The sequence below is a fragment of the Numenius arquata genome, chromosome 2 (genome assembly GCF_964106895.1).
Source record: "Numenius arquata chromosome 2, bNumArq3.hap1.1, whole genome shotgun sequence".
In the NCBI taxonomy this organism is placed as follows: Eukaryota; Metazoa; Chordata; class Aves; order Charadriiformes; family Scolopacidae; genus Numenius; species Numenius arquata.
In genome coordinates this window covers 88,945,579-88,970,555 of record NC_133577.1, presented here as the reverse complement: position 1 = coordinate 88,970,555, position 24,977 = coordinate 88,945,579, and the positions used below count along the sequence as shown (strand labels likewise).

Here is a 24,977-nt window from a genome sequence, read left to right as displayed (position 1 = left end):
TATCTACTAATGCTTGCTTACAGGTTCATGTCCTCAGGAGTGTCTTAATGGAGCAGCCTGCACAGAGGCAGGTGACTGTGACTGTCAGTTATTTCAGGCTCAAGGAAGCAGGTGCCAAATTGGTAAGTTTGGGGCCAAAAGAGTCAAGTTTCCTCTTCAAGCAAGATTTAAGGTGCAGATTTAAAAAAAATACTGTTAACGGCACATTTGTGATTCCTCTGTAGTAGGACTGTCATTCTAGTGGCTAAGAGGATTAAAATGATATGCGTTAGGATATATATAGAGCAACATCAGGAATGCCTACATTTTAGCACTTGGGCTGCAATGATACATAGATACCATAACAGCTAGATCACTGTCTAGTATATCAGTAGCTAGGCAGCTTTTTTATAGTTAGATAAACAATGAGAAAGTCACTGCATTTTTCTAACAAAAAGTGACTTGTTGCAAATAAAATTACCAACTATTTCAATGCACCGGTTTCTCTTCCCTCTACTTATAATTAAAATGTCTCCACTGAAGCAAAAAAAAACCTTAAAATGATCACATTAAATGCAGCCTAAAGATTAAAAAAAAAATATTGACTTTATTTAAAGCTGAAAAAATGAGGTTATCTTTTGTTCCTGCTATTTTTCCTTTATAAGCTTGTATTTCCTTTTTGAGCTCTTACTTTTGTAGATGCCTGTGATGCCTCTCAATTTTTGGTTACCATGCTTGTTGTAAACTCAGTGTGTTCTTTCCAGTACCTAACACTGGTAAGGACCGAGATGGGATTTGCAAATCATGGGGACAGTATAATTTTGAAACATTTGATGGCATCTACTACTACTTCCCAGGAAATTGCTCCTATATTTTTGCAAAAGACTGCAATACTCCAGAACCCCAGTACACTGTTTGGGTAAGTATGTGAGCATACGCTAGAAATAACACACCGGGTATTCCTGTATTACAGGACTTACTTTTCATCGTAAGTAAAATAAGTAGAGAGACAATAAATGGATGAAACTGTTGCATTGCTTACTTAAATATAAAACTATGCTGCTGGAAAATGTCTAAGCCTATGTGCAGTAACTCAAACCACTGATGAAATCATAATCAACAGAGTCAGTATATTAAAAATAGTATTTCTTACTCCCCCTATCCTAAAAAGGATCTCTGATCTCTCCTTTCTGGGAACAAAAGTGGGTCTTAAAACAGACCTTGGAAAACTCAATAAACTTTAGCTGTCAGACTGTAAAAAATTTGAGTTGCTGAGAAAAGTGCAAACAGCTATCACCTGCCTGATAGCTGGGCACCCCAACGTATTGTGCCCTGATTCCCAGCCATTGGCATGCTATGGGGAGCTGCTTCCCTGGCCCATGAAAAACTCTGCCCCGTCTGGCAATTTGTGTTCTAATTTTGGATTACCTCTACATCATGCAGAGAAGATTAACAGCTCAAAAGCCATCATCTTGACCTATGTATGGAAGGCACTCTTTTTAGTGATTTCCTCAAATTGCTGAATATCCATAGTTAATGACTTTGGGTCAGGGAGAGTTCAAAGCTATACTCTTTGAAGGAAGCTGCCCAATTTATCAGGCTGTTGGTTACTGTGAGGAGAGGATACGAGCTCATTATGTTACTTTTTACACAATGATTGCCATTTGGTGCTGATTGGGCAGGGGAGAGGGGACAAGAGGGGTCCTAATTCTGAGCCCTGGTAGTCACAGTACTCACAGGAGTAAGGGCAGACCTAGAGGCTGATTTCTGCTCCAAGGATTAGTTTTCATTTATAAACACGTGATCTCCTCTCCTCCCAGATAATAGCATCTAGTGAAGACAAATCTGCCATTAAAACTACCATTTCTATTCACCCAGGTTATAGACAGATGCTGTTACATCTGCCTTCCATGATTTTATTTTAATTCTTTGGATTCTGTGTGCACCTATGACCTTTTAGGAGTTTTCAGAAAATGTTGTAACAAAGCCCAAGTTTATATTAAAATCTAGACTTAACATTTCAGTGGATCCTAGTTCCTCTCGAAAGAGAGAAGTTACCATTCAATTGCTGGGACAAATTGTTAAAAACTGAAGATGTTTACTTAGAAAAGTCATAAGTAATGTTGAAGCACTGCAGTTGCTACAGACTGGGCAATGGAGACCCAAAACCTTGCCAAATTCTCACATTATGGTCCTTCTGGATTTAATAATCCACTTCTCTAGAGGAGAAGAAAACACAAGAATTATTTTGATTTGCCTTGATTGTGTTTCTGTATTGGGCCAGGTTTACATATAAACCATCTGTCAATGCTAGTAACATTTATGATGTATTTATTTGTGATTTTCTTTATACAAGTAAAAACTCTAATGCTTTTCCTGGTTTATTTCACTCAAAGAAACAGTAACAGTTTTTTACTTCCAGGATTAAGTGTCAGTTTAGGAAGATTAATCTCAGTATGTGTTAGCACTGTATGTGTTTACCAACAGATTTCAACAAAAATGATAGTTCCAGTTACTTTACAGCCTCCATTACTATGTTGGCAAAATATTTCCCAGTTACTAATCTATCTAGTTTCACAACACTGTCAAATAAACTGGTAGCGCAACTCCCATCTTTCTCAGGGAATGGTGATGGATGCAGTCATAGGAGCCATATTTGAGCTATCTAAACTCTGTATACATTTTAATGTAGGTAATGATAGGTATCTAAGATTCACAATGCATTCCACTCTCTCTTCAGTGTTTAAAATCAGCTCACATGCTTTTGAAGCACTGTAGTCTAGGGCATCCCACAGGTTTGGGTGGCTCAGCCCCACTGAGATTAATGAAAGCTGTTGGAGTTTTGCTTAAGCTCTTGGAGCAGGTATGTGCTTAAAACTCACTTAGACTATGTGTGTGTAATTCAAAACTGAGTAGTAGTTAATTGGTTAGAGCATATGCACAGAAAGTTGGAGATGGATACATGCCTATCATTAGGCAGAATAAATCTGAATGCACAGTTTTCATGTTTTGAGAGCATGCCTTGGCCAAAGAAAGCTGTGTGGTCTCCAGGGACAAGGGCCTTCCTGCAGAAGTCATGCTCTACCATGCCAAAGGCTGGGAATGCAAATGAAGTCCGATTTTAAGGATAGCCTCCTTTTTGCAAAACTATAAAAAGAAGGAATGCTGGTTTATCATGCCTGTTGGAAGGCCTCATAACACGTTTTTTATGAGAGATCTACTTCACTACCATAAAACCATAGACATACTGAGACAGGAGTTGCATGGCTTTCATTTCTGAAAGCACGCATCTGAGATCTGTTTAACATCTCTCTTTAGTAGTGGGTAGTCATGGAAGTCACACATTGTCAATATCTGAGACACGCAGTTTTGCAAGTCTCTCTCTGGGTGATGGAAACTTTTATTTCCATTGCTTTTTTCAAACTAAGGAAGCTGATAACATGATTCAAACCAATATGCTGGCTTGCTATGCTATATATGTATAATGGGGAGAAGCAGACTTCAGAAAAGCCTGCCCTTCTCCACCAGCAGGGCTGGAAGGCCAGCACAAAATGGATTTTAGCAGATGCACACCAGTTGGACACCTGTAGTAATCTGTGGGAGCACTCCAAAATCTGAACAAATCCTGAGTTGTTCAGGAAGGTGTGTTGTAGTTCAGCTGGTGCCAGTCTCAGCTGGCATGGAGAACTCTGAGGTTTTGTATTGGTTTGTAGTCCCCTCTTGTAGATCAGACCTCTAGAAGCAGAGCAATAGGGATGTCTCCTCAAGGCAAATAACAAGCTCCTACATTGGCAGTTATAAACTAGGTCTCTGAAGTCCATCTACGTAAAATACCTGAGTATTTCATCTGGTATTTAAACCACTGTCTTATGATGCTTTATGCTATTAAACAGTTGCTGTATTTCTCAGTAGCATTGGGTAGGATGAACTTATAGTTTTGCATATCTTTCTAACTGTGAATTTTTATTATTCTAAGTATTATTTGTAAAGATCATAAGAGTTTATGAAAAATTGCATTAAAGTATTGAGAACAAACATGTATTCTTTTTGCATGTATATTTTTCCCCTCTAAGGTTCATAACAGTCCTCACTGTTACGGTTCGGTATATACTTGTCAGAGGTCTGTCAGCTTATTTTTTTCAAACCAAGAAGAAATAATTATTTCAGGACATGAAGTAAGAAAAGAAGGAACCAGGTAAATGTTTTAATGGTGGGTTTTAGCATTTTATTGCCAAGTGTTCTTGCCATCCCCTTTGATGTAATGCTATAGCCATTAGCATCTGACAGCTGCAGTGATACTGTTCATCCCAACAGAAGCAACTTTCAAAGATTAGGATTAGATCCATGCTGCAATATTATTGTCCAGTGGTCTTTGATCAAAGGAGGAAGATACACAGCATTTTGGTCAATAATATTTTCTATACTGTAAGTTCCTTCATTTGCAGATGTCTAGCCCAGTGAGAACGCTGTGCCCAGAAGGGCTGCTGGTGGTCATAGTGTCACATAACTCCTTGTGCAATGCAGCATGCCCTTGACATCACGTATTCCTTGACATGTATGTGCTGGACTTTGAAAATGAAGATGCATTATTCTTTCAGGCTTTTAATTGGTAGAACTGACAGGTGTATACAGCAGAAAAGCACTCGTTTTTGATGGTTGATACAGAGAAGTAATAAGAAGAAAAGATAATAAAAACATGATGAAGAATTGAATGGAAATGACTGTATACACATGGGAAAAAGGGCTCAGTGAGTTAGAAGATGATGTTTTATGTGGTGTTTTTCTAACACTAACCTCATCTCATCTGAGATCTTTGAAGCAGGCTGTTTTTTTTTTCCAGATTATTGTTGCCTCAGACAATTGGAAATGCTTTTGTTGAGAGACTGGCTGACTATATTCTTGTGAAGACTACCTTTGGTTTTTCTCTTGCTTGGGATGGAAACTCCGGTATTTATATTAAGCTGACAGAAAATCATAAGGGAAAACCTTGTGGCCTCTGTGGAAATTTTAATGGCAATAAATATGATGACCTGATACTGCAAAATAGTAAGTAAAAAGCTTAAAAATACACCCTTACCTTGTGTGAACAGCTTCCCTGATCACTTTAAAGATATTACAATAAAAAGAGAATCCTGTTCAGTTATTTTGGCAGAAAATAGAATATATGCTGTAGTCTTCCTTATCATTAAAGATGCGACGGAAAAAGTCCCACTTCAAGACGGTATTTATATGTAATTTTAAGCATTTTCTTGCTCAGCAAAGCACTTGAGGTATGTTTATCTTAGCTGATGAAAGTGCCTTCAAATAATAAATAAATAAACAAATGCTTCTGGTTTTCTCTCTGTTTAAGGATGGAGGGAGAAGGAGAGAAGAGCCAAAATATTAATATTTGGAAAAAACATGATCTCGAGTTATTAATTTATATGAGTATCATAAAAATGCTAGTTGAAATATGTAAATCTCAAAGCTGTTGCCTGGGGATTCCTTGTATCTCTTTGTTGGTATGGTGTATTATGGGCCTCTGGCTACCTTGTAGAATGAGAAGTAACCCAGTGCTGAGTCTGAGGCAGAGATTACTTGCTAAACCAGTAGAATATTCTGCAGTCTATGTAGGGAATACCGTATAGGGACTTTTGTCCTACTTGCAACTAATGTGAAAAGAACACCTGAAAAACCAAACAAGCTTGAGAATATGAGGAATACTTTTCTCAGTGTCTGATAAAAACAAAGATAGGACTTTTACTGTCACCATTAATTGCAGAGAGAATCTAGTCCCACAGCCCTGCGTACTCTTAAATCAGAAAAGTTTTCTCACTGTAACTTTTTTCCTCTCCTCTGTTTTTCTCCATTTTTTATGATTGATAGCAGAGATTTTTTACTTTCTAAGTGAGGGAAGACACAGTGTACCTATCTTTGTATAGTCTTTAAAAATCTCCCTGATATAAATTTCTCATACCTCTTCTGCCATGAAAGCAGTAATTTCCCTGTTCCATGCATTAACTTCTGCACACCAGATTGTAGTATGTGTAATAACTAGTTAAAACTGGTGATCTGTAATAATGGAGAAAAATGGAGTTTGGAGGAGATAATGAGTTCATGTGATCTCTAAAAAATAGTAATTTCAGTATCTTTAAATGTATTATCTGTTATAAAAGACTTCCAACTCCTACCTTTCCTATTTCCAGAGCTATGTTTCTTCACTATCATATTTTATTCTAACATTTTTCTTTATCAGAAATGATACCATTATTTTAGTGTACAATCAAGAGCGCTATGAATCATTTTAACCTTGAACCAGTTGTATAACATGGTGCCTCGACTCTGTGCAAATACAAAGCATGAAGTTCTGATGTCTTCACAAGAATAGACTGCTAAAGCAAATTACTTCTAAGCCACAACATTTTTCTAAGTGTTTCCAAATCTTATAAATCATCTGGCATGATGATATTTCTCCCCCAGCTAAACTACTTCGCCAGTAGTACAAGGGAAGTTCTTATATCTATCCTGATTCTTCTAGAGTCTGAATGCTCTCTATTTGCAATGCCCCAAATTAATAAGTTGCTGAGAGGCATTTAATACCCCATTTGAAAGCACAGTTTAAAAACAAACTCCTTTTCTGTTTCCTTATCTTCACCTCTAACGGCATCTTTGTATTGCTTTAATATACATGTGTCTGTGTATACAACTGTTTCAAGGACAGTGAGTTTATTTTGTGGCATTTTTTGAGGATTTAGAAAATTTTTCAAGACATCAAAATGTTAATAAAATATTTTTAATGTTTTTGCAGAAGCAGAGTTATGCCAACAGGTTTACCTTTAGATCAAACCCCAGCTTTTTATATTTGGGGAGGGTTTTCTGCATAAAGAACTATTCTGTCAGAGAGGGAGAAATGTTTTAAATCTCCCAGGCTCTTAAATGAAGTGGACTGGTGGTTAGGATCTTATCTTTGTTTATTTGTGGAGATCCAAGTACAAATATCTGACTAGTATGCTTTGGGGCTTTCCACATTGCAAAGTGTCAAACTTTGTACATCTTGTGCTGGAAAAAGTTAGATTAAGTTTTGGAGAGTACAACTCTGAAAAAAACTGTAGCTGATTTCATTTCAATACCCTATCTCCTAACCATGCACAGATATAGACAACCGTAGCATACATAATAATTACTATAAGGTTCTTCAAGGTGTAGGCAATACACCCTTTTTAACATACTTAAGAACATAGAGAAAATGTAATATTTTGTTCTTGCTGCAAAAATATGGAAATTTTGGCTCTGTTTCTTTACTGCCAACCTTCTTGTATGTTCGTGTATCTTCCTCAGCCTGTTGCCATGACTTCCAGTCATGCATCTTCTTCATTAATTCTCCCATGCTCTGGCTGTGAGGAGAACTGGGCATGTAGTGGTGTGTTTGTTGTAGGGCTTTTCTGCAGCAAGGGAAAAGGATAATCGTGCTAACTGAGACATGATGAAAGCCTTAAGCTGTTTTAAAGAAATATATTTTTTCTTAATTATTCAAGCATTACCGTTGTCCTTATTTGTATATTTGTTATAAAATATTCAGTGATTGCACATAAGAAAACCCCAACCAGAATTTTGTCATAATTTTTTAAATCTTTTTGGTTAGATGTAGTATAAAATACTACCTGAAACTAAAAAAAAAAAACCAAACAAAAACCATTTTTCTACACTACCCATACTTTGAAAGTATCTGTAACTGAGGTAATGAACACATCGAAAAACTACCTGAAATTTCCAAGCTGTCTTTGGTGTTTGTGTTGATGATTTTTTTTTTCCTGGGTGCTCTTCCAATGTTTTCATGCAGTAGGTGAATATACAGAAGATATTGCTGAATTTGCAAATAGCTGGGCTGTGCAAACCTCAGATGATGTAGCTTGTGTACCTACTGCATCAGATTTTTCCAGTCCTTGCTCAGCTAACACAGAACTCACTGAGGTAAATTAATCGTGTTTATTATATATATTTTTTATTAATCTTCACTGCCTAGTAATGGTTCAAGAATATAGAAATATATACCATGTTGAAAAAAGCCTTAGATGCATTGAGGCTTTGATAAAGGCAAGATTCATATCAGGACTGTTGCTAGGGAATGTCTGAAGATCTTCAGATGTTTAGCTTAAAAGTACAAAGGCTCAGATAAGATGTGCCAAGTTGCACAGGTCTGCTGGCAGAGCTCTTCATTGCTGCATTAAACTTGGTTTCAGTTTCCTGTCCTGGCTTCTTATACCTCATTATTTTGGAGATTGTGAAATACTGCAGAAGTAACATGCTCAGCTCCTGCATTGACACAAAATGCTTTTTTTCTCCTTTAACACTCTTTCATCCCAGCTGGTTTAGGAGCAGCATGCAATCAACCTGGCCTAGGCAGAGAGGACAAATTTTAGGAAGAATAATAAAGGAGACATAATAATAAATTAAGATTATCAAATTTTAATGGGGATATAAATGACCCTAGGTTAGGGAAACAAAGCTAAAAAGTATTACCTTTGTTCAGAAAGTATTTGCTAACTGCCATTTATTGATTCTCCTTAATGCACAGGACATATTCTTCAAGTGCCAAATATTCCTACAGTTTCCTTTTCTCAGCTGTCATGAAAGCATAGATCCGTATTCTTATATTTCTAGCTGTATGAATGATCTTTGCAGGTAAGACTGGAGTTCTTGTGTATTTATTTTTGACACATGACATGGACACTCACTCTTTTGCTTGAGACCAGAACTGTGCAGCATTGAGGGAAGTTAGGAAGAACCAAGTTCAAAGCAAAAGAGAGGGGGGTTCTCAGTGAGTGATTTAGTATGGAAACAAAGGGCACAGAACCAGCCTACCAAGGGATATTTTGATTGCTAAAGGTTTACAAGGATTCAGAGGAATACCAGTCAAATACATAGAAGAGAAATCCATGGAGAATCACTAACAACTAAAAGGAACTGCTAATCACAAAAACCCTGAAACCTGTATCTGGAGGTCCTGAATTAAAAACATATGGAGATGTTACCTGGGGGAAGTATCAATTATAGTGGAGGAGCAGGACCATTTGTCTGACACAGCTGAACGGTTTTTATGAGCAACACTATGGTTCAAATTAGTAGAATTTTTCAAAATTATTTCATTTATGTAAATTCACTGTTGTCAAAGAAATTCAACTCTCATTGGCTTTGGAGGGTGTTATACCTCCTTAGCTGCTGGCATTACATGCAGCCTGGTATTTTTCCCTTAGCTCTCCAGACTCCTGTTTAGTTCTTGACAGTAATTCAAGTTAAACTCATCCTCCAGAGTTAATTGTATAAATGACTGAGCAACGTACTACTTCCTTTTTAGTAGGGTTTTTAAATTAAGAAGTAATTGTCATAAATAGCAGGATTTTTGCCGGATACTATTATGGCCTTCTCAGAGCATCATCAATTTAATCAAAAACATGCAGAAAGGATCACAAGACTAAAAGTAAGAGTCACTCGGTAGCATCCCTTACAACTTGTTAGTTCATTTTTGATGAATTTTCAGTTTTCTGTTTTGCCATCAAGTCAAGATGGAAGAATTTGTGTTTGTAGACAAATCTCCAGAGCGTGCTTCCTGAAGTTTATGATCTGTACCTTGATTTTGCTCAGAAAAGAGATAAGTTGCCTATGTATGGTCACTTTGTAACTCAGGAGTCTACTGTGATTTTTTCTTAGCAAAAGAAGAATAAGAAAATTTTCGAATGTGATAGTGAATCAGTGTCATGCTGTTAAGGTGGATTTTATATTTGTCAACAAGCACCTGTGTTGATGACAACTCTGTGAACGTTAAAAACCTTGAAAGAAGTTTCTGTGTCTCAGAACCTCATTAGTTTGGGCTTATGTTGTTTATAAAAGAGACCTCTCTTCTTGTGGCTTAGTGTCAGTTTATGAAGCTTCTTGTGGGGCCATAGTATATGCCAAGCATTCTTTCTATTAAGACCCATCTAATTGGATTAGATAAGGAGAGCTGGAGAGACTCTGATCACTGTAACAAAGAGTATAGTGGTGTTTGATTTGATAACAGATGTGTTGAAAGCAGAATACAAACACAACATAATATATTCTTAAGACCATTAATATTGGAAGCATGATCTTGTGTGCTGAAAGACAAACTCAGCTGATCTGTCACAGTCATGCTTATAATAGAAATGTTGTGTTATGACTAGTTCATTTTGGCATCAAATCCTCCACAGTGAGTGATGGGACTTGTTGGACTTCCAAAGTAACAAAAAATTGGTGGTATCTTGCCTTATGTGACTTACATCTGAATAAAATTTGAGCTTACCTCACTATGTGCTGTTATGACTGGGTGGTGTCAGCTATGTGTGAAGTATCCTGTGCAGCGTCTTGTGCTAGAGATTTGTAGATGGGATCTGAGTTCTTTTATTACTCCCTTGTTTTATCATTTCAGAGTGGATGACGATGAAACATACTGCAGGGTGGTGACAGAGTATGCTAGAGCATGCTCTCACGCTGGCTCCCCGGTGCGGGACTGGAGGGATGACTTTCCTGCCTGTAGTAAGACTAGTCAATAAAGCATACTATGTGACCTTTGAGATACCCCATATATCCCTTTCAAATAATTCTATCTTGACAACATTTGTCCCCATAGAACTCAAACCTGATACTGAAGTAGGTCAGCCAGTTTCACTACTGCTGCGAACAATGAAGTCAGTGACTTGCTAGATGAATATTTTACTTCCATTGTGATCTGATCTAGATCCATACAAAAATCATGTTTCCACAGATTGCTTGAAACATCACGTGTGCTGATTGTATTCTAGGACGAAGAACAAATATCTGTGGAGATTTGATGTTTCCCCTCTTCCCAGACGACCTTTCAGCCTCCGCTGGCCCTGTAACAGAATTAATATAGTTAATCCAGCTCCTTCTAGTTATCACCAACACTCATCAATTTCAGTTCAGTCTCGTGCACAAGACTTTGAACTAGCTGAGATATGAGCACATGTTCCCCTGTCACAGAAACTATAACTTCTTTTGGAGGGGTGATGTAAAAATTTGGTAAAGACAGACTTAAATACTGGTGAGAGATTCACCACAGTTCATCAGTTAAAACCTCTCCAACCAATCCATTGTACCTTATCTGAATAATTACCTATACCAGAAGCGCCACACAACTCTGAGAGAGAGGGGTTCTCCAGTATGGAAAGAGAAATTGCACTAATGTTCAATGTACCATGTATTTTTTTCTAGCTGAGAAGTGTGAAGACAGCTTTGTACACCGTGACTGTATCAGTTGTTGTCCACCAACCTGCACTTTTGAAAAAGATTGTCTTGGCAGCAACCTACACTGTTTAGATGGCTGTTACTGTCCAGATGGTAAGTACTGTCAATTTAATGTGAAAAAATATGCGTAAAGCTAATATCCAGCATCATAATAAAGTTGTCTAAATAGACTGTGCTTAAAGTTAAAGCCAGAAAATATGAATATTGTAAGTTCTGCTCTAGCTGTTGTTATTCTCACTGTGATTTTTCTTTTTATTGAGCTCTAAATATTTCTCTAGAATACAAAGGTGGCTCAGAATGAAATATCAGTTAAAATCTGGAGCCATCACTAACGTTTTCTACAATAAGATACTGCATAGATTTAATTAACTTTATTTGAATTATTCAAAAATCTATTGAGATTTTGTTTAAACAGAGTGTACTCTGTACAAGAAAAAAAACTTCCTGAGACCTGTACTCAATAAAAGTTAGGGATTGGACTATGAACAGTCCTATTCTAGAAGGACTGAAGGTTATGTGATCTCAGAATCTTTTCATTTTTGAGTCTGTACAGTTTTACATGCTTAAGGCAGACATTTTTCATAAAGAAACTATTCAGAGTGGCAACTGCTTTGGGAGAGCTTCACTGTTCATCACTGAGCTCTCTGCACTCCCTGGGTGATTCTTTACTGGTCCCCAGTTAAGACTGATGAGATCACCTTCTGGCGGATCTGAATGTTTGCGTCAGATGGGGGAAAAGCAGTGATCAGAGTTCATTAACTTGTTTTTTGTCTCATTCATTAACTTCCCTCCCAATAGGCCTCATTATGGAAAATGGAACTTGTATCTCCGTGTCAAATTGTCCTTGTATTTATCATGGAACTGCCTTCCCTGTAGGCTCAAAAATCGAACAAGAATGTAGCAACTGGTATGTGAAAGCCTCACATTGTGTTTCCTCTTTCTGTGACCATTGCCTGTAGTTAGTTTAATGTCATAGTCACACTTACATTTTAAAGAATATTTAGTATCTGTGTTTTACAGTCTGGGCCCTGTGTATCACTAAAATATGCAGGCTATTCTGTGGAAAGGGTGAATTCAAGACATATTAATTGGCTCAAATCTGCTCTTTTTGCTAAAGATCAGAACACTGAATTTCTGTGTTTTGTGATTTTTCTTTTTAGTGTTTGTATTGGTGGCATTTGGAACTGCACTGATCATGACTGCCCAGGTATCTGTATTTCGCTATTCTCTCCTCAATGAACATAAGAGAGAAACTTTTCAGAAAACAACAGAACCAAATATGATCCAAGAGCTTGTGATCTAATTTAAGAAGAAAGATTAAGCAGATGGAGGTTGAGAGTATCAGTGGGCCAGCTGGGGTGAAGGTGTTAACTGCCTAACCATACTCATCTTACCCTTTCCCATTCGCTTCGCCAGCTCAGTGTGGTACATCCACCTCTTGTTTTCTATCTCTTATTTACTCTCAATGTTCTTTGAGGCAGGTGGATATTTCTACCTCCTGTGCAGTATCTGGGCCAGGTATAAGGATCTCCTCAGTTCTAGGTGCAATTGTAATGCAAATAATAAGAAAAACATCATTCTGATGCTCGGTGTGTTGTATTTTCTGCCTTGTAACAGCAATTCACATTTGGATAATGATCTTTACCTGTAAAGATTGCATGTCTGTAACAAGTTACTCAGAGGAACATGCAGTAGTTGCAAAGTGAAACTCTCTTGACAGTTCTGTATATTAGACAAGATTATAAAATGAAATTTCTGAAAGAGAGAATTTTTTACAAATTAAGGAGCCCCCTCTGAATGAGGTAATAAACAAGGCTTAACAGTCACTAAGCAAGGCTTGACAGGGTGGATCTGTAGTGTAAAACAGCTGATATTGAGAACCACTCTATGTCTCGTGTGTGTTGTGTGTGCATGTCAGGGCTTAATTATGACTACTCTAGTCTGGTCCTAGGGACTAAATGCCTGGTAGTACCAGGAGCAGGTTAGATGTGCTCCCACAGAGCACCTCCTGCAGCAGCTGCAGCCAAAATTAATCGAGTTCGTGTGCTCTGACACTGCCCCATAGTGTGAATGAAAGTGCAGCAAGTGGGGATGCACCGGAGAGTTGCTTCAACATTGCAGTCCTCATCTGAACTGAAAAACGAATATAGATGTACCCTGAGGACAGACACCTGCAGCCTCTTCATATCTGCAGTAGAAAGAAGTGCTATAGTACCTAGAAGGAAGGAGAAAGATTGTCCTCTTTCACACTCAGTCATGCCACACGATGGTGAGGAAGAAGATTCTAGGAAACTTCAGTTGTAATAAGAGAAAGCTCTTTTGTATTTTAGAGAACTCGTAACTCAAAAGCATCTCATCTTGTTAGAACCAAAAGATGCTGCATGGTGGCCTGTGCAACATGAGATCGTATCTGATGGAAATAGGTGTATTTAACGTATTTTATTTCCAAATACTGTAATAGCTAGATAGATTAAAGTTAGCCTGGATTATGTGCTTAGAAACGGGGAGAAAGTTTCTTATTTATCTTTCTTCCATCATTTACAGAATAATGATACATTCTTATGCAAGTGAACATTCTTGTTTATCCTTTTTCTCTCAAGCTGAGTGCTCCATCACAGGTAGCTCTCATTTCACAACATTTGATGGACGTCATTTTACTTTTCTTGGGATTTGCCAGTATGTTTTGGTAAAAGGCACTGGGAAAAACAAATTCACAATCACTTTACAGAAAGCACCTTGCGGACAAGTAAGTCAAATTTTGTTGAACATTCACAACAAACGTGTGCATCCATTTTTCAGGAAATCTTGTATAGGTTCTATGGTAAACTACTGGGTTATGTTTAACAGAAAAATATCATATATTGAAACCATTTTACAGCTTTTTTTTTGTAACTGGTTGTATTGCTACATGTTGTATCACCCTTTGTAAAATGAATTGCATCTTTAGAGGGATAAAGTCTGAAGAGTTATTCATTTATGCACGTTAAATAAGTATCTTTGGTTACAGTACAAACAGGTGTCTTAGGCTTTAGAAAAGCTCTTGCTGGCAGCACTGAACAGGTTTAATACACTGCTAATTAGGCAAGAGATATTTTTTGGTAGCTTTAGATTTTTGATACATTATTTCATTTGTTGGAAGAATGCCTTTTAGAAAGTATTGAAGAGACTAGCCATCACACATATTTGTTTGAAAGTATTTTGGCAGGTATCCAACAACAGGCTTTACCAATAGAGGTGCTTATAAAAAGTACTTATCTATGAGAGTGGATTTAATCATGCTATTAGTCACCTAGGGTCTCAGCAGAAGTTCCTGAGGCTGTGAGTCACAGCCACTTGTGTGCTGAGGGCTGGGATATCTCAACTCATGAGCAGAGAGTGACGCACTGAAGCTGCCCTACTGTGGGGCTCTCTCTCCCGTCCCTTCAGATTATGAGCTGATGCCTCTGCTTTTTTTGTAGGCACCTCCTTCTCCTGCATAGGTGTCGAGATTCCTGTTTCTGCATTTCAGGTGGCCTCAAGCATGAAGTGATTGGTTAGGTAACCACTGAGAGACAAGGATGCTACTGGAAATGACCCTTAGCACAACTCTAGGCACCTCGGAAAGTTCCTGGGTGAAATCATAGGGACCTTGGGGAGCATAGGATGCTTGGTTTAAGATGGTTATATGTCAGCTTTTGTCTTGTACTTGCATTCTGCCTGGATAGCGCTTTAAAATGATGAGTGTGAGTTAGTCTATAAGTCACCATTTTTCAAACAGTCAGATATTTAAAATTTATTTTAGTATAATTCTGGAGAAATTATATCCTCCTGTGTGCAATCAGAGATCAAGACTAAGTATCAAGGTAAAAGAGAAGCACCTTCATGTGTATAGTAGTTTCTTTCTTCTGCTTGCTGCATTTGGGCTCTGGTTGCACCAGCTTGATAGAGATTGGGTCAGACTCTGGTTCAAACACTGGTTAACCCAGCAACGAGGAGCACCCAGGGTGGCCATGCAAGTATGGATTTTGAACCCAGTACCAGTACTTGGAGACCCCTGCCCACTTACTACTATAATGCCATAATAACTAAAATGCACTCTCCTTGCTTTTAGATTCATATACAATGTTATATTATGTTCCACATAACAATTTTGGGTGCTCTGTTTAATGCTTTGAGGGATAGTTTACAACTGATTTACCTGATGACAGTTCTGGTATTTCTTTTCCATACAATTGTTTTCTCTCCCTGTTTGTTTGGTTTTGCTTTCCATGGTAATATTAATGTCTTTGCCTGTTTCTGATGGTGAAACTTGTTTCTACTTAGAACTTTGACCACGCCTGCATTGAGTCTGTAACACTAGTTCTTGAAGATGATGTCAACAAACAAGTAACTCTCACAAGATACGGTCAAGTCCAAACGGGCCCTAACCAAATTTTTAACCTTAATGGTAAGAAGTGCATGGAGTACAAATTTACTAGGGTTCAAATTCTTTCTTGTAAATGCTCCAAAGCTTTTTAGTAATATGTGTTTATGAAAAAGGAATTTCTTCAAACATACCTTATTAAATGTACAATAACTTACTTCGTCTAACCTTAGCAATGGTTCTAGAAATGTGCTTTTTCAGCCTGTGAAATAGAGTCCTTCATTATGCCCTTATTTCTTTGTATTTATTATCTCACAAAGTGCCCAGAAATTCCACTCATTTTGTTTGTGTTTAAGGGGGAGTAGGTAAGAAAAAGAAGGGAGGTGAAGAAAGGATGGAAATCATCTTGATGCTGACGTTAAGATCTACCTTGATTAAAGGTTTTTGAAATAAATGGCATGGAATAGAAACCATGTGCTCTACAGGATCTACATTGATTTCAGCACTGACTAGCATCTGCATTTCAGGCAGATTACTTCAGCTTTTTGGAAAGGACAGTAAGATAAATCAACCTTAAAAGTATAAAGTATATTATAAAATTAAGCACTGTAGGTGGAAATGAGACTGCTAAATTTTGTATCTTACAGTGATCAGTAGTAAATTCTTACTGAATTTTTAGTCTCTTTCAGTAAAAGCAAAGTGATAGTTCCTCTTACCTTTCCCAGTCTCTGGCAAAAGAGAACTTAGGGGTTTCTATGCTGGTGGTTGCAGCTATGCCTTTTCTTCATTGAATTTATCCAGTCATAGTTCTGCTTTGGTCATTTGTAGCTTCCTATGGCAATGAGTTTCATAGATCAGTTATACTTTCAGTTATGTTTACAGTCTGCTTCATAATTTCATTGATAATTCCATTTTATGTCTTTTGAATCAGTCCCTATTCACTTTCTTGTCTCCTTTCATAGTCTGTGACAAATATAATCCATGACAAATATTTTGATGTCACATTCTTGATAATTGAGTGTTATCTATTAAGTCTTATAAGTTAATAACACTTTAAGCTCATATAAGTATTTCATCTGCCTCTTCTCAGTTTGTGCAGCTAAGTGTGTGTGTGTGCATGTGTAGTGACTGCCTTGTGAAGGTGGATCTGCTTTAAGCCTGCAGCTGCAAGTAGCCTGACAATGTGTAGCAAATGAGTGCTGTGACTCTGAAATCTCCATTTCCTCACATAATGGATTTGCTGGGAAGGAAAGCTGGGAATTTGATAGGGCCTTAGTTCACATACAATCTAAGGAAAGAACTATACTGATGTCATATCAATAGTAATAAAAGGGAACCTTCAATCTGAAGATTGCAGCACATTTTACAGGCATCTGTTAATTAATCTTATAACATCCCTGGGGGCTAAGAAACAAGTGGTTTCTTGTCTTGTCTTCTCATTGCCAGAGGCATGCTGTTGCATTGCCTTCTTCTAAAAAAAATAGATATGTGAGAGGGGTTTCTGGATAACTCACAGGTACAGAAAGGTGAGAGATTTTTTACTGTTGACAGTAGTTGCAGTTCCTGATTTGTGTTGCTAATGAAAAAGATATGTAGTCTCATAAATTCAGATGGAGAATGGGTGAGGTTATTTGGCTGCAGGTGAGGTTTTGCATAGTTTCTCATTTTATTTCTGAGTTTTCAAAACCTATTTTGTTTCAGGCATAAACCGATACAACCTGAAAGTTGCATTTCAGTGACTTTGTTTTTCTTTTTTTTTTGCTATGTGCAGGGGCTATTGAAATTCAGAACATCTCTTCTTTGTTTGTTCAACTGAAAACTCATTTTGGTTTGAAGATACTGTTTGCTAAAGATGGAGAGAGAATCTATGTTCAAGTTGATGTTGGCTGGAAGAGAAGAACATTGGGATTATGTGGAACATACAATGGGAATTTAAGAGATGATTTTCTGTAAGTTGTATATTGTACATTTAGACTGTGTTTACCAACAAGTGAAATGTTTTGTTGAATGTAAAATCTGATTATTTAATTTCATTAATGTACTCGTACTTTATTAAACTAATCAATACAACATCTCTTAATTAAAATGTTAGTTACAATTAAAAATACGAAACTCATAAATGTAGCTAAGTCATTGTAAGATGTTTAGCTCAGTCAGTCTTGAAAACAACCGTATTATTTATAGAAGTTATTGGTTGATGAAGTTATTGCTTGAATGTATTTTTTTGCCTCCCTGCTGCTCCCTTACAATCAGAGCAAATACACGAGCACTGACAAAAAGAGTGGACAATACTACTAGTAGGATCCTCACCTGATTAATGATTACTACTGCTTGATTTTTTTTCTACACCTCATTTTAATGGAAAAAAAATTAATTCTGAACCACAGGAATACTTTATTAGAAGACCACACTCCTTATTCTTTGATTTCATTTCCTCCAAGCTATAAAATTGCAAATCTTTTCTAGCAATAATAAATGCTTTTGAAATACTTGGTGAAAAACAGTATCAAAATGCAAACAGCCCCCCCTCTAGAATACTGAAACTAGATAACAGGCCAAATTTTTGACATTTCAGTGAATGTATGTACTTGAAAAAAGGCTGAAATCTGCTGTCATTAATGCCTCCTCTAACTGATTTCAGAGTACTTGAATTAAGCATAAGTGATGGCAGACTTTGAATGTAAGAATATTTTTGGATAAGTATAATGTTGAGGAAAAAGCTTCATGTGCCCTCTCTTATTTTATACCTCACAGATGGAAATTCTTTTGACACATTGAATGTTCAATGTGACTATGCTTCTAAGCCTTTTTGATGTACTTGCATCTTCACCCATGTAGTCCATAAGGTCAGCAGGATGCTTGCAGTATTGATCTTTTCCTTTCCAGTTCTCCAGCAGGAATGATAGAAGGGACCCCACAGCTTCATGCCAATGCATGGAAGGTTTCCTCAGCTTGTTCTGTGCCTATCAATATTCCTGTGGTTGATCCTTGCAATGTTAATCAACAAAATGGTATGTTTTCACATAGAAGTCTGGAATTAGCTGTATTATTATGGGACATTTTTGGTTTTTGTGTGAATGAGTTGCACTGTTACTTCCTATTCATTAATGAATATGTACATATATTTTAACTTCCATTTTAGATGCGCACTCTTTCCTTGCTTTTTCTTTCTTGGCAAGACCATTCTTTCCATGCATTTAGCATGCAAAATGAAGTAAGTCCTTTGTAAATACAAGCTAGTAGATCATTCAACGCCAGGTGTACTGGCCATGAGTCCTAAATTCTAATATATATTAAACATGCAGAGTGCTAGGCTACACTGTCTGTAGTCCTGTAAATTGTTCCAATTAAGAGGAATGATGCACATTTGTAGATTGACAAAGAAAGTGCAGGAGGCAGTGTCTTGCTGAGACAGTGTTCAGATGAAAAGTCCTGTCTCTGGCTTCTCTAAGTTGCACTAAAAAGTTTTCTTATCCTCCACCTATGACACAACATGACGCAAACAATCAGATCCGTGGATTTGTTCAAATTCCTGGGTAAAGATTTAGTTTTGGCTGGTTGACATGCGTATGTTTTGCATTGAACTTTCACTGTTTCCTCCTTTCCATGTTGCTGGTTTTTTCAATTAATGGAGACAATGAGCAGACAGTACTTGCCAATTCTGACAAAATTTAGTCTAATGTTTTAATGTTTTAGACATAATGCCTGTCTGGGGATGTGGAATTTGGCCATATTTAGAGCTTGTTGGAGCAAGCCTAAAATAACCATAAACCTTGAAGAATCTGGAGCATTCTAAGACATTTTATGCCTTCAGCATTGGTTGTCTTCTGAAGCAGTACATCTCAGCCAAGTTAGTGCTCTCCAAGATACTTCATGCCTCACCTTCAGTTCTGTGCTTCCTCAGTGAAGGTGGAGTTTGACATAAATGTAAGCTGCTTAGAGCAGGAGGGTGGATGAGATGATCTTCTGAGGTCCTTTCCAGCTTGAACTTTCCTGTGATCCTGTAATCTTCACTGGAAAAAGCAGTTCTTGAGTAGGAGGTCCTGCCCCATGCTACCACCTGTGCTGAGCCAGCGCGAACGTTCCTCCAGGCCTGTGATGATCTCAATCTGATGAGATGGAAAAAGAAATGATTGTTTGTTTGTTTACTTATTTTGTCAGGTTACTTTTCAGCCAATTCACTCCTTGAATCTAATTTACTGAGAGACTCCACAGAATCGCAGAATCACAGAATGATATGGGGTTGGAAGGGATCTGGGGATCATCTAGTCCAACTCCCCTGCCAAAGCAGGTCCACCTAGAGCAGGTTGCACAGGAATGTGTCCAGGCGGCTCCACCACCTCTCTGGGCAGCCTATTCCAGTGCTCTGCCACCCTCAAAGTAAAGAAGTTCCTCCTCATGTTTAGATGGAACTTCTTATATTCAAATTTGTGCCCATTTCCTCTTCCCCTATCCATGGGCACCACTGAAAAAAGACCAGCCCCATCCTCTTGACACCCTCTCTTTAAGTATTTATAAGCATTGGTCAGATCCCCCCTCAGTCTTCTCTTCTCTAGACTAAAAAGACCTAAGTCTGTCAGCCTCTCCTCGTAAGAGAGATGCTCCAGGCCCCTAGTCAACTTTGTAGCCCTCTGCTGTACCCTCTCCAGCAGTTCCCTGTCCTTCTTGAACTGGGGAGCCCAGAACTGGACACAGTACTCCAGATGGGGCCTTACCAGGGCAGAGTAGAGGGGGAGGATAACCTCCCTCAACCTGCTCCAGAAATTCCTGTTTCAGTGTGTGTTTATGGGAATGAGCAAGGAGGATGAACGCTAGGGACACTCTTTTAGCAGTAAAATTGGCTTCAATATGATCCACACTACAGTGTTGCAGAGATATTCCACCACATGTGGTGGTAGTACACTTCAGTGGTAGGAGGAGGGGCTGTTGGCACTACAAGGTATATGGCCAGCTTGGAACTTGCATGCCCCTGAGCTCCAGTTTGCAATGCTTTCTGAGTCCACAAGCCAAGAAGTACATGGCCATTGCTGATTTCAAAGGTAAATGAAACATCAAGTATGAAAAAACATTCCAAGCTTCAGAGGACTCTTCTAACTCTTTTGAAATATGTTTTTCTGCTGTTTAAGCTTCCTGCACTACTATGGGAAGGTATAACTAGTTTTATACAGTTATTTTTATCTTTAGTGGAGTTTGCTGTTGTTGGAGTTGCTTAAAATACCAGTTTTAAACTATAGTACTTTGCAGAAAGACATTGTATACAAGATTTTGTTGTACAACTGGCTATATTTGGTTTTAATATTCTGGCTATCCATTTGACTAACTGTTATATTAAAACGGATCTGGCTAAAACAATGTTGCCTTCTCTTAGCTGGGTATGCATCTCACTGTGATATCATCAATCAAGAAGTTTTTGCTCCCTGCCATGCCTACATCAGTCCAGGATTATACTACCAGCTATGCCGCTTTGATGCATGCAAATGTGGAAGCAGCTGTTTGTGTAACGCTCTGGCTCACTATGCTTACCTCTGTGGCAAGCACGGGGTCTTTGTTGACTTCAGACCTCATATTTCTTACTGTGGTGAGTAATGTTTGCAGAACAGAGTATCCTTTAGCAATGTGTAAAATTCTAGAAATGTCATTCACTCCACAAAATACAGGTATTGACCTTTTTTACGGGAAAACAGAATTGTGTCATGAGCTTATGACATACTTGGGGAGAACGCTAATAGCCTTTACGTTAGGCATCTGATTCAGGGACCCTGAGCTGCCTCACAGGGGTGCCTGTCCCATTCCGTTGGCTACGGAGAGAATTTAAATTTCTGACTTTGAGCTCCTAAGTCATATGGAAGCCCCTATTAGGCTAAAGTAGTCAGGGAGGGGCAGAAGCAGGGCTGTTCCCTAAGGGAAGGCAACCCAGGCTGGCAGGGGCTCCTCGGGGAGGGCAGGGCAGGAAGTGATTTGCCAAGTAGGATATACTAATGATTGAAAGCGTGGCATTTCTAACTCATAGAGTAATGCCTCAACTTTAACTGGACCATTCTTCCTCTCATGGAAGCCTAGACAGATACACCCACCACACCCCCCTGGCCCCCAACACTTAACACATACCTACTGCTTACAAAGTAGATAATTCCAGCCAAGGAATTTTCTAACAGAATCTCACCTAAATCTAAACATTTCTAACTTAAGAAATCAGTAAATCAGCAAATTTTCTCATGCATTTTAACTCACCCTAGTGCAGCAAGAGATCATTTTGCTTTGCTGTTTTGCACTCCCATGATATACTGCTTTGTTTTCAATTTTCCACATTTTAAGAGTATGTTGTTCTTCCTTCTCTCTCCCTCTCTCTTCTACAGCTGTGATGTGTCACAGTGGTATGCTTTATCATCAGTGCTCTTCTTTTTGTAAACACTCCTGTGCTTCACTTTCTATGGCAAATATCTGTGGTGATGACTGTGCAGAAGGATGTAATTGTCCTGATGGGAAATATTTTGAAGAGTCGGTCAGCTTTTGTGTATCAATGTAAGTCATAAGAAAATAGAATATATGCATAGGCACATTTTTCTATTTGTAACAAGGTTTAAAGTAGGGGAATTTTTCCGTTTTTCTCAAGATATAGACTGCCTAAACATGATAGCAAGCAATATATGAAGATTTCATATTCTTTTATACTAATCAGTATAGTAGCCTCATCTGCTACTGTGTGTACAGCCATCTACTGTACTTCAGAGAAGATAGGTCACACTGCTTTAGAGAGAGCGGTGACGAAACTTTTGAATTCATGGGAAAGCATCTTCACATGGAAAGCTTGTTTTTATCACTTAAGTAAAAGTGAGAAAGAATTTACATAGTAGCAGTCCATAAAGTCATGGATAGTACGGAGAGAGTGGCTAGGAGTGTCTTTATTATGTCTCACAACGCAAACCCTATGAAAGGATATAGGTTTTGTGTATCGTATACCAAAATTGTACAGCTTACCACCATGGGGAGTTACTGAGTTCAGGTACTGAATTAAAACTGAAATAAGTATTTTTATAAATCTTAAGATTATACAGAGTTATTGCTGTTCATTGCGAGATATATTTTCGAAAGATGAGTAAAGTCCATACCGTAGGGATAAAGGCTGTTTCAAACTACTAAAGAGTGTGAGGTAAGTTGGTATTCCCATATTTTCACATGGTTTCTAGAGAATTCTGTTGCTACTTCTGTCCTATCTGGCTTTTATCACAGAGTTAATAGATTTTGCTATGATAATTCCTTTGTCCCATGATTTTGATAGTACTTTGAGTGGGAACTACATGTTGCCATACTCTTCCCATAACTGGGATGAAAAGTCCCTTTCTATAAGACTAATGCAGAGAAACAGCAAATAAATAATATGGAGATTGAGGAAAATCCTGGCTTTTTTGAAGACAGTGGGAGTTTTGCCATTGACTTCAATACAGCCAGGGTGTCATCCTTTAATTTTTGCCATTAAAAGTGTATTGTAAATATAAATAAAAAGATTGATTTAATGAACCATAAGATCTTCTTATCATAATATTTTGACAAATGGATTGCCCTTAAATCCCATTTCATTTTGCTTTTTTTATCTACATGCATAAATATTCTTTTAACAGATCTGCCTGTCATTGTCAGTACAAGGGTAAAGCCCTCCAGCCTGGAGAAATCCTCCTCATGCCAACAGGCTCCTGGTAGGTTTGAATGCCAACAGTTTTATCTTTCATGTATCACAGTTTGGATGTTTGGATGCTACTCAAGAGCCCTGAGAATTTTTTCACATAGAATGAAGGTCTATTGTATCAAGATTTTATTTTTGTTACACACTTAGAAAAAGGGAGACTAATATAAATTGGATTACCTACCTGCTTATTTTAACAACAGGATACTTGGAAAATTCTGTAGGCCAGTATCTAAAGAGGATCTCAAAAACAGGCATGGAGGTTGCAGTCCTGTTCTTAGACCTGGAGGTATTATGATAGCAATGTGATGCTGGTTTCCGAAGAATAAACAATGGGATTCTATTTTGGAAAGTCTGTCAAAGGCTCGCAGGGAGCTTTGTGCCACTTTGTATTATTAATTCATGATGGAATCCTGACCTCGCTGAAACAAATGGGGAAACCTCCCAGGTTTCCTGGTCAAACTTGTTCATTTTACAAGCAATGCTTTCAACCTGCTGATTTAAAATCATGTCTCTGACTCGCGCATCAAGGTTGGCTCTGGCTGAGGTCGTATATATTATAGTTGTTATAACTGAAGCTTGGTAATCATGTAGTTGAAGAGGTGAGAGTAGGGGCTTCATTTTTCTGCCATTGCTACCTCTCTCCAATGCTCTGGGTTTTTTTCACAGCTGTTTTTTTAAAGAAGAGATTAAGAGATTGGGTTAAGTTGTATTATCTTTTTTAACATGGTGGCTACAAAACATCTGACCCTTGAAGAAGGATGGGTTTGCTTTTCTTTTTCAGTCAATGTTTGAATGGAACAGTGAAATGTATTGAAACCACTACAGAAAATACAGGTAATTTATGGTCTTGTTTCATATTACAGTTGCACAGAGAAAGTTTTTGACATTGAATACTTTTGGTTTTCTCTTCATATGTATTTTCATTATGAGATGCTTAATGTCATGACATATTTAAAATAGGAGATTAGGAGCACAAGTTGCCTTGTTTTTTTCTTTTTCCTTTTTCTGTAGCACAAATTGTACTACTAAGTCACTTGGGAACTTAAAAAGCCTAAATACATGTGGGGTATAGGTCAATATGTTCTCATGTGAATACCTAAAATTAGGCCCACTAGCCATGTTTAGAAGGCCTTAGGAAGCCTTGATTTCTAGAAAGTAACTTCATCTTTAAGAATGGGCTGTGTATCAGATCCAGGGGACCTAGATGCAGGTGCTTAATATTAAGTTGATTTTGATTTTTTTAAAATAATAAAACATCTATTAATTTTATATCTCTGTAATACAAAGTTATAGATTTTTATTCAGATTATATTCTTATGTGTAATAAAACGTATGCATTAAAATAAATAGTTTGTGAATGAAAACAAATAGAAAACCTTCAGTATAAAAGAGAAGTTGATCTCATTTAACCTGCATTTTGCATTTGAAGTTCACATATGCCCTGAAGGAAAAATCTACTATGACTGCAGATCTCCTGTGCCTGGATTACCAGCAGCAGGTGTGAATTGCGGGATCTCCTGTGCAAACCTTGCCATGAACTTCTCCTGTGTCCCCTCACCACCCTGTGCAAGTGGCTGCATTTGCCCCCCTGGGTAAGCTTTGGCAGAACAACCTGGAACACAAGCCATATACATATTTTTCACAGTTTAAATCTGCATTTTTTTTTTCTTTTTAAATTCCAGTGGTATCACACCTCTAATTTTGAAACTATTG

General features: G+C 37.8%; 1 protein-coding gene across 1 annotated transcript in view; it reads left to right on the top strand.

The window, feature by feature from the left end:
- Nucleotides 1–24,977, top strand: part of OTOGL (otogelin like) — a 92,940-nt gene that overhangs the window by 6,197 nt on the left and 61,766 nt on the right. The window contains exons 2-20 of the mRNA XM_074167572.1: nt 24–122; nt 744–898; nt 4,053–4,174; nt 4,820–5,025; nt 7,802–7,929; nt 8,534–8,640; nt 10,403–10,509; nt 11,206–11,331; nt 12,037–12,145; nt 12,399–12,445; nt 13,839–13,984; nt 15,541–15,664; nt 17,352–17,529; nt 18,467–18,591; nt 20,949–21,158; nt 21,937–22,102; nt 23,200–23,274; nt 24,046–24,098; nt 24,694–24,856. Of these exons, the coding sequence (XP_074023673.1) occupies nt 24–122; nt 744–898; nt 4,053–4,174; nt 4,820–5,025; nt 7,802–7,929; nt 8,534–8,640; nt 10,403–10,509; nt 11,206–11,331; nt 12,037–12,145; nt 12,399–12,445; nt 13,839–13,984; nt 15,541–15,664; nt 17,352–17,529; nt 18,467–18,591; nt 20,949–21,158; nt 21,937–22,102; nt 23,200–23,274; nt 24,046–24,098; nt 24,694–24,856 (2,446 nt within the window). The remainder of the gene's footprint in view (nt 1–23; nt 123–743; nt 899–4,052; nt 4,175–4,819; nt 5,026–7,801; nt 7,930–8,533; nt 8,641–10,402; nt 10,510–11,205; nt 11,332–12,036; nt 12,146–12,398; nt 12,446–13,838; nt 13,985–15,540; nt 15,665–17,351; nt 17,530–18,466; nt 18,592–20,948; nt 21,159–21,936; nt 22,103–23,199; nt 23,275–24,045; nt 24,099–24,693; nt 24,857–24,977) is intronic.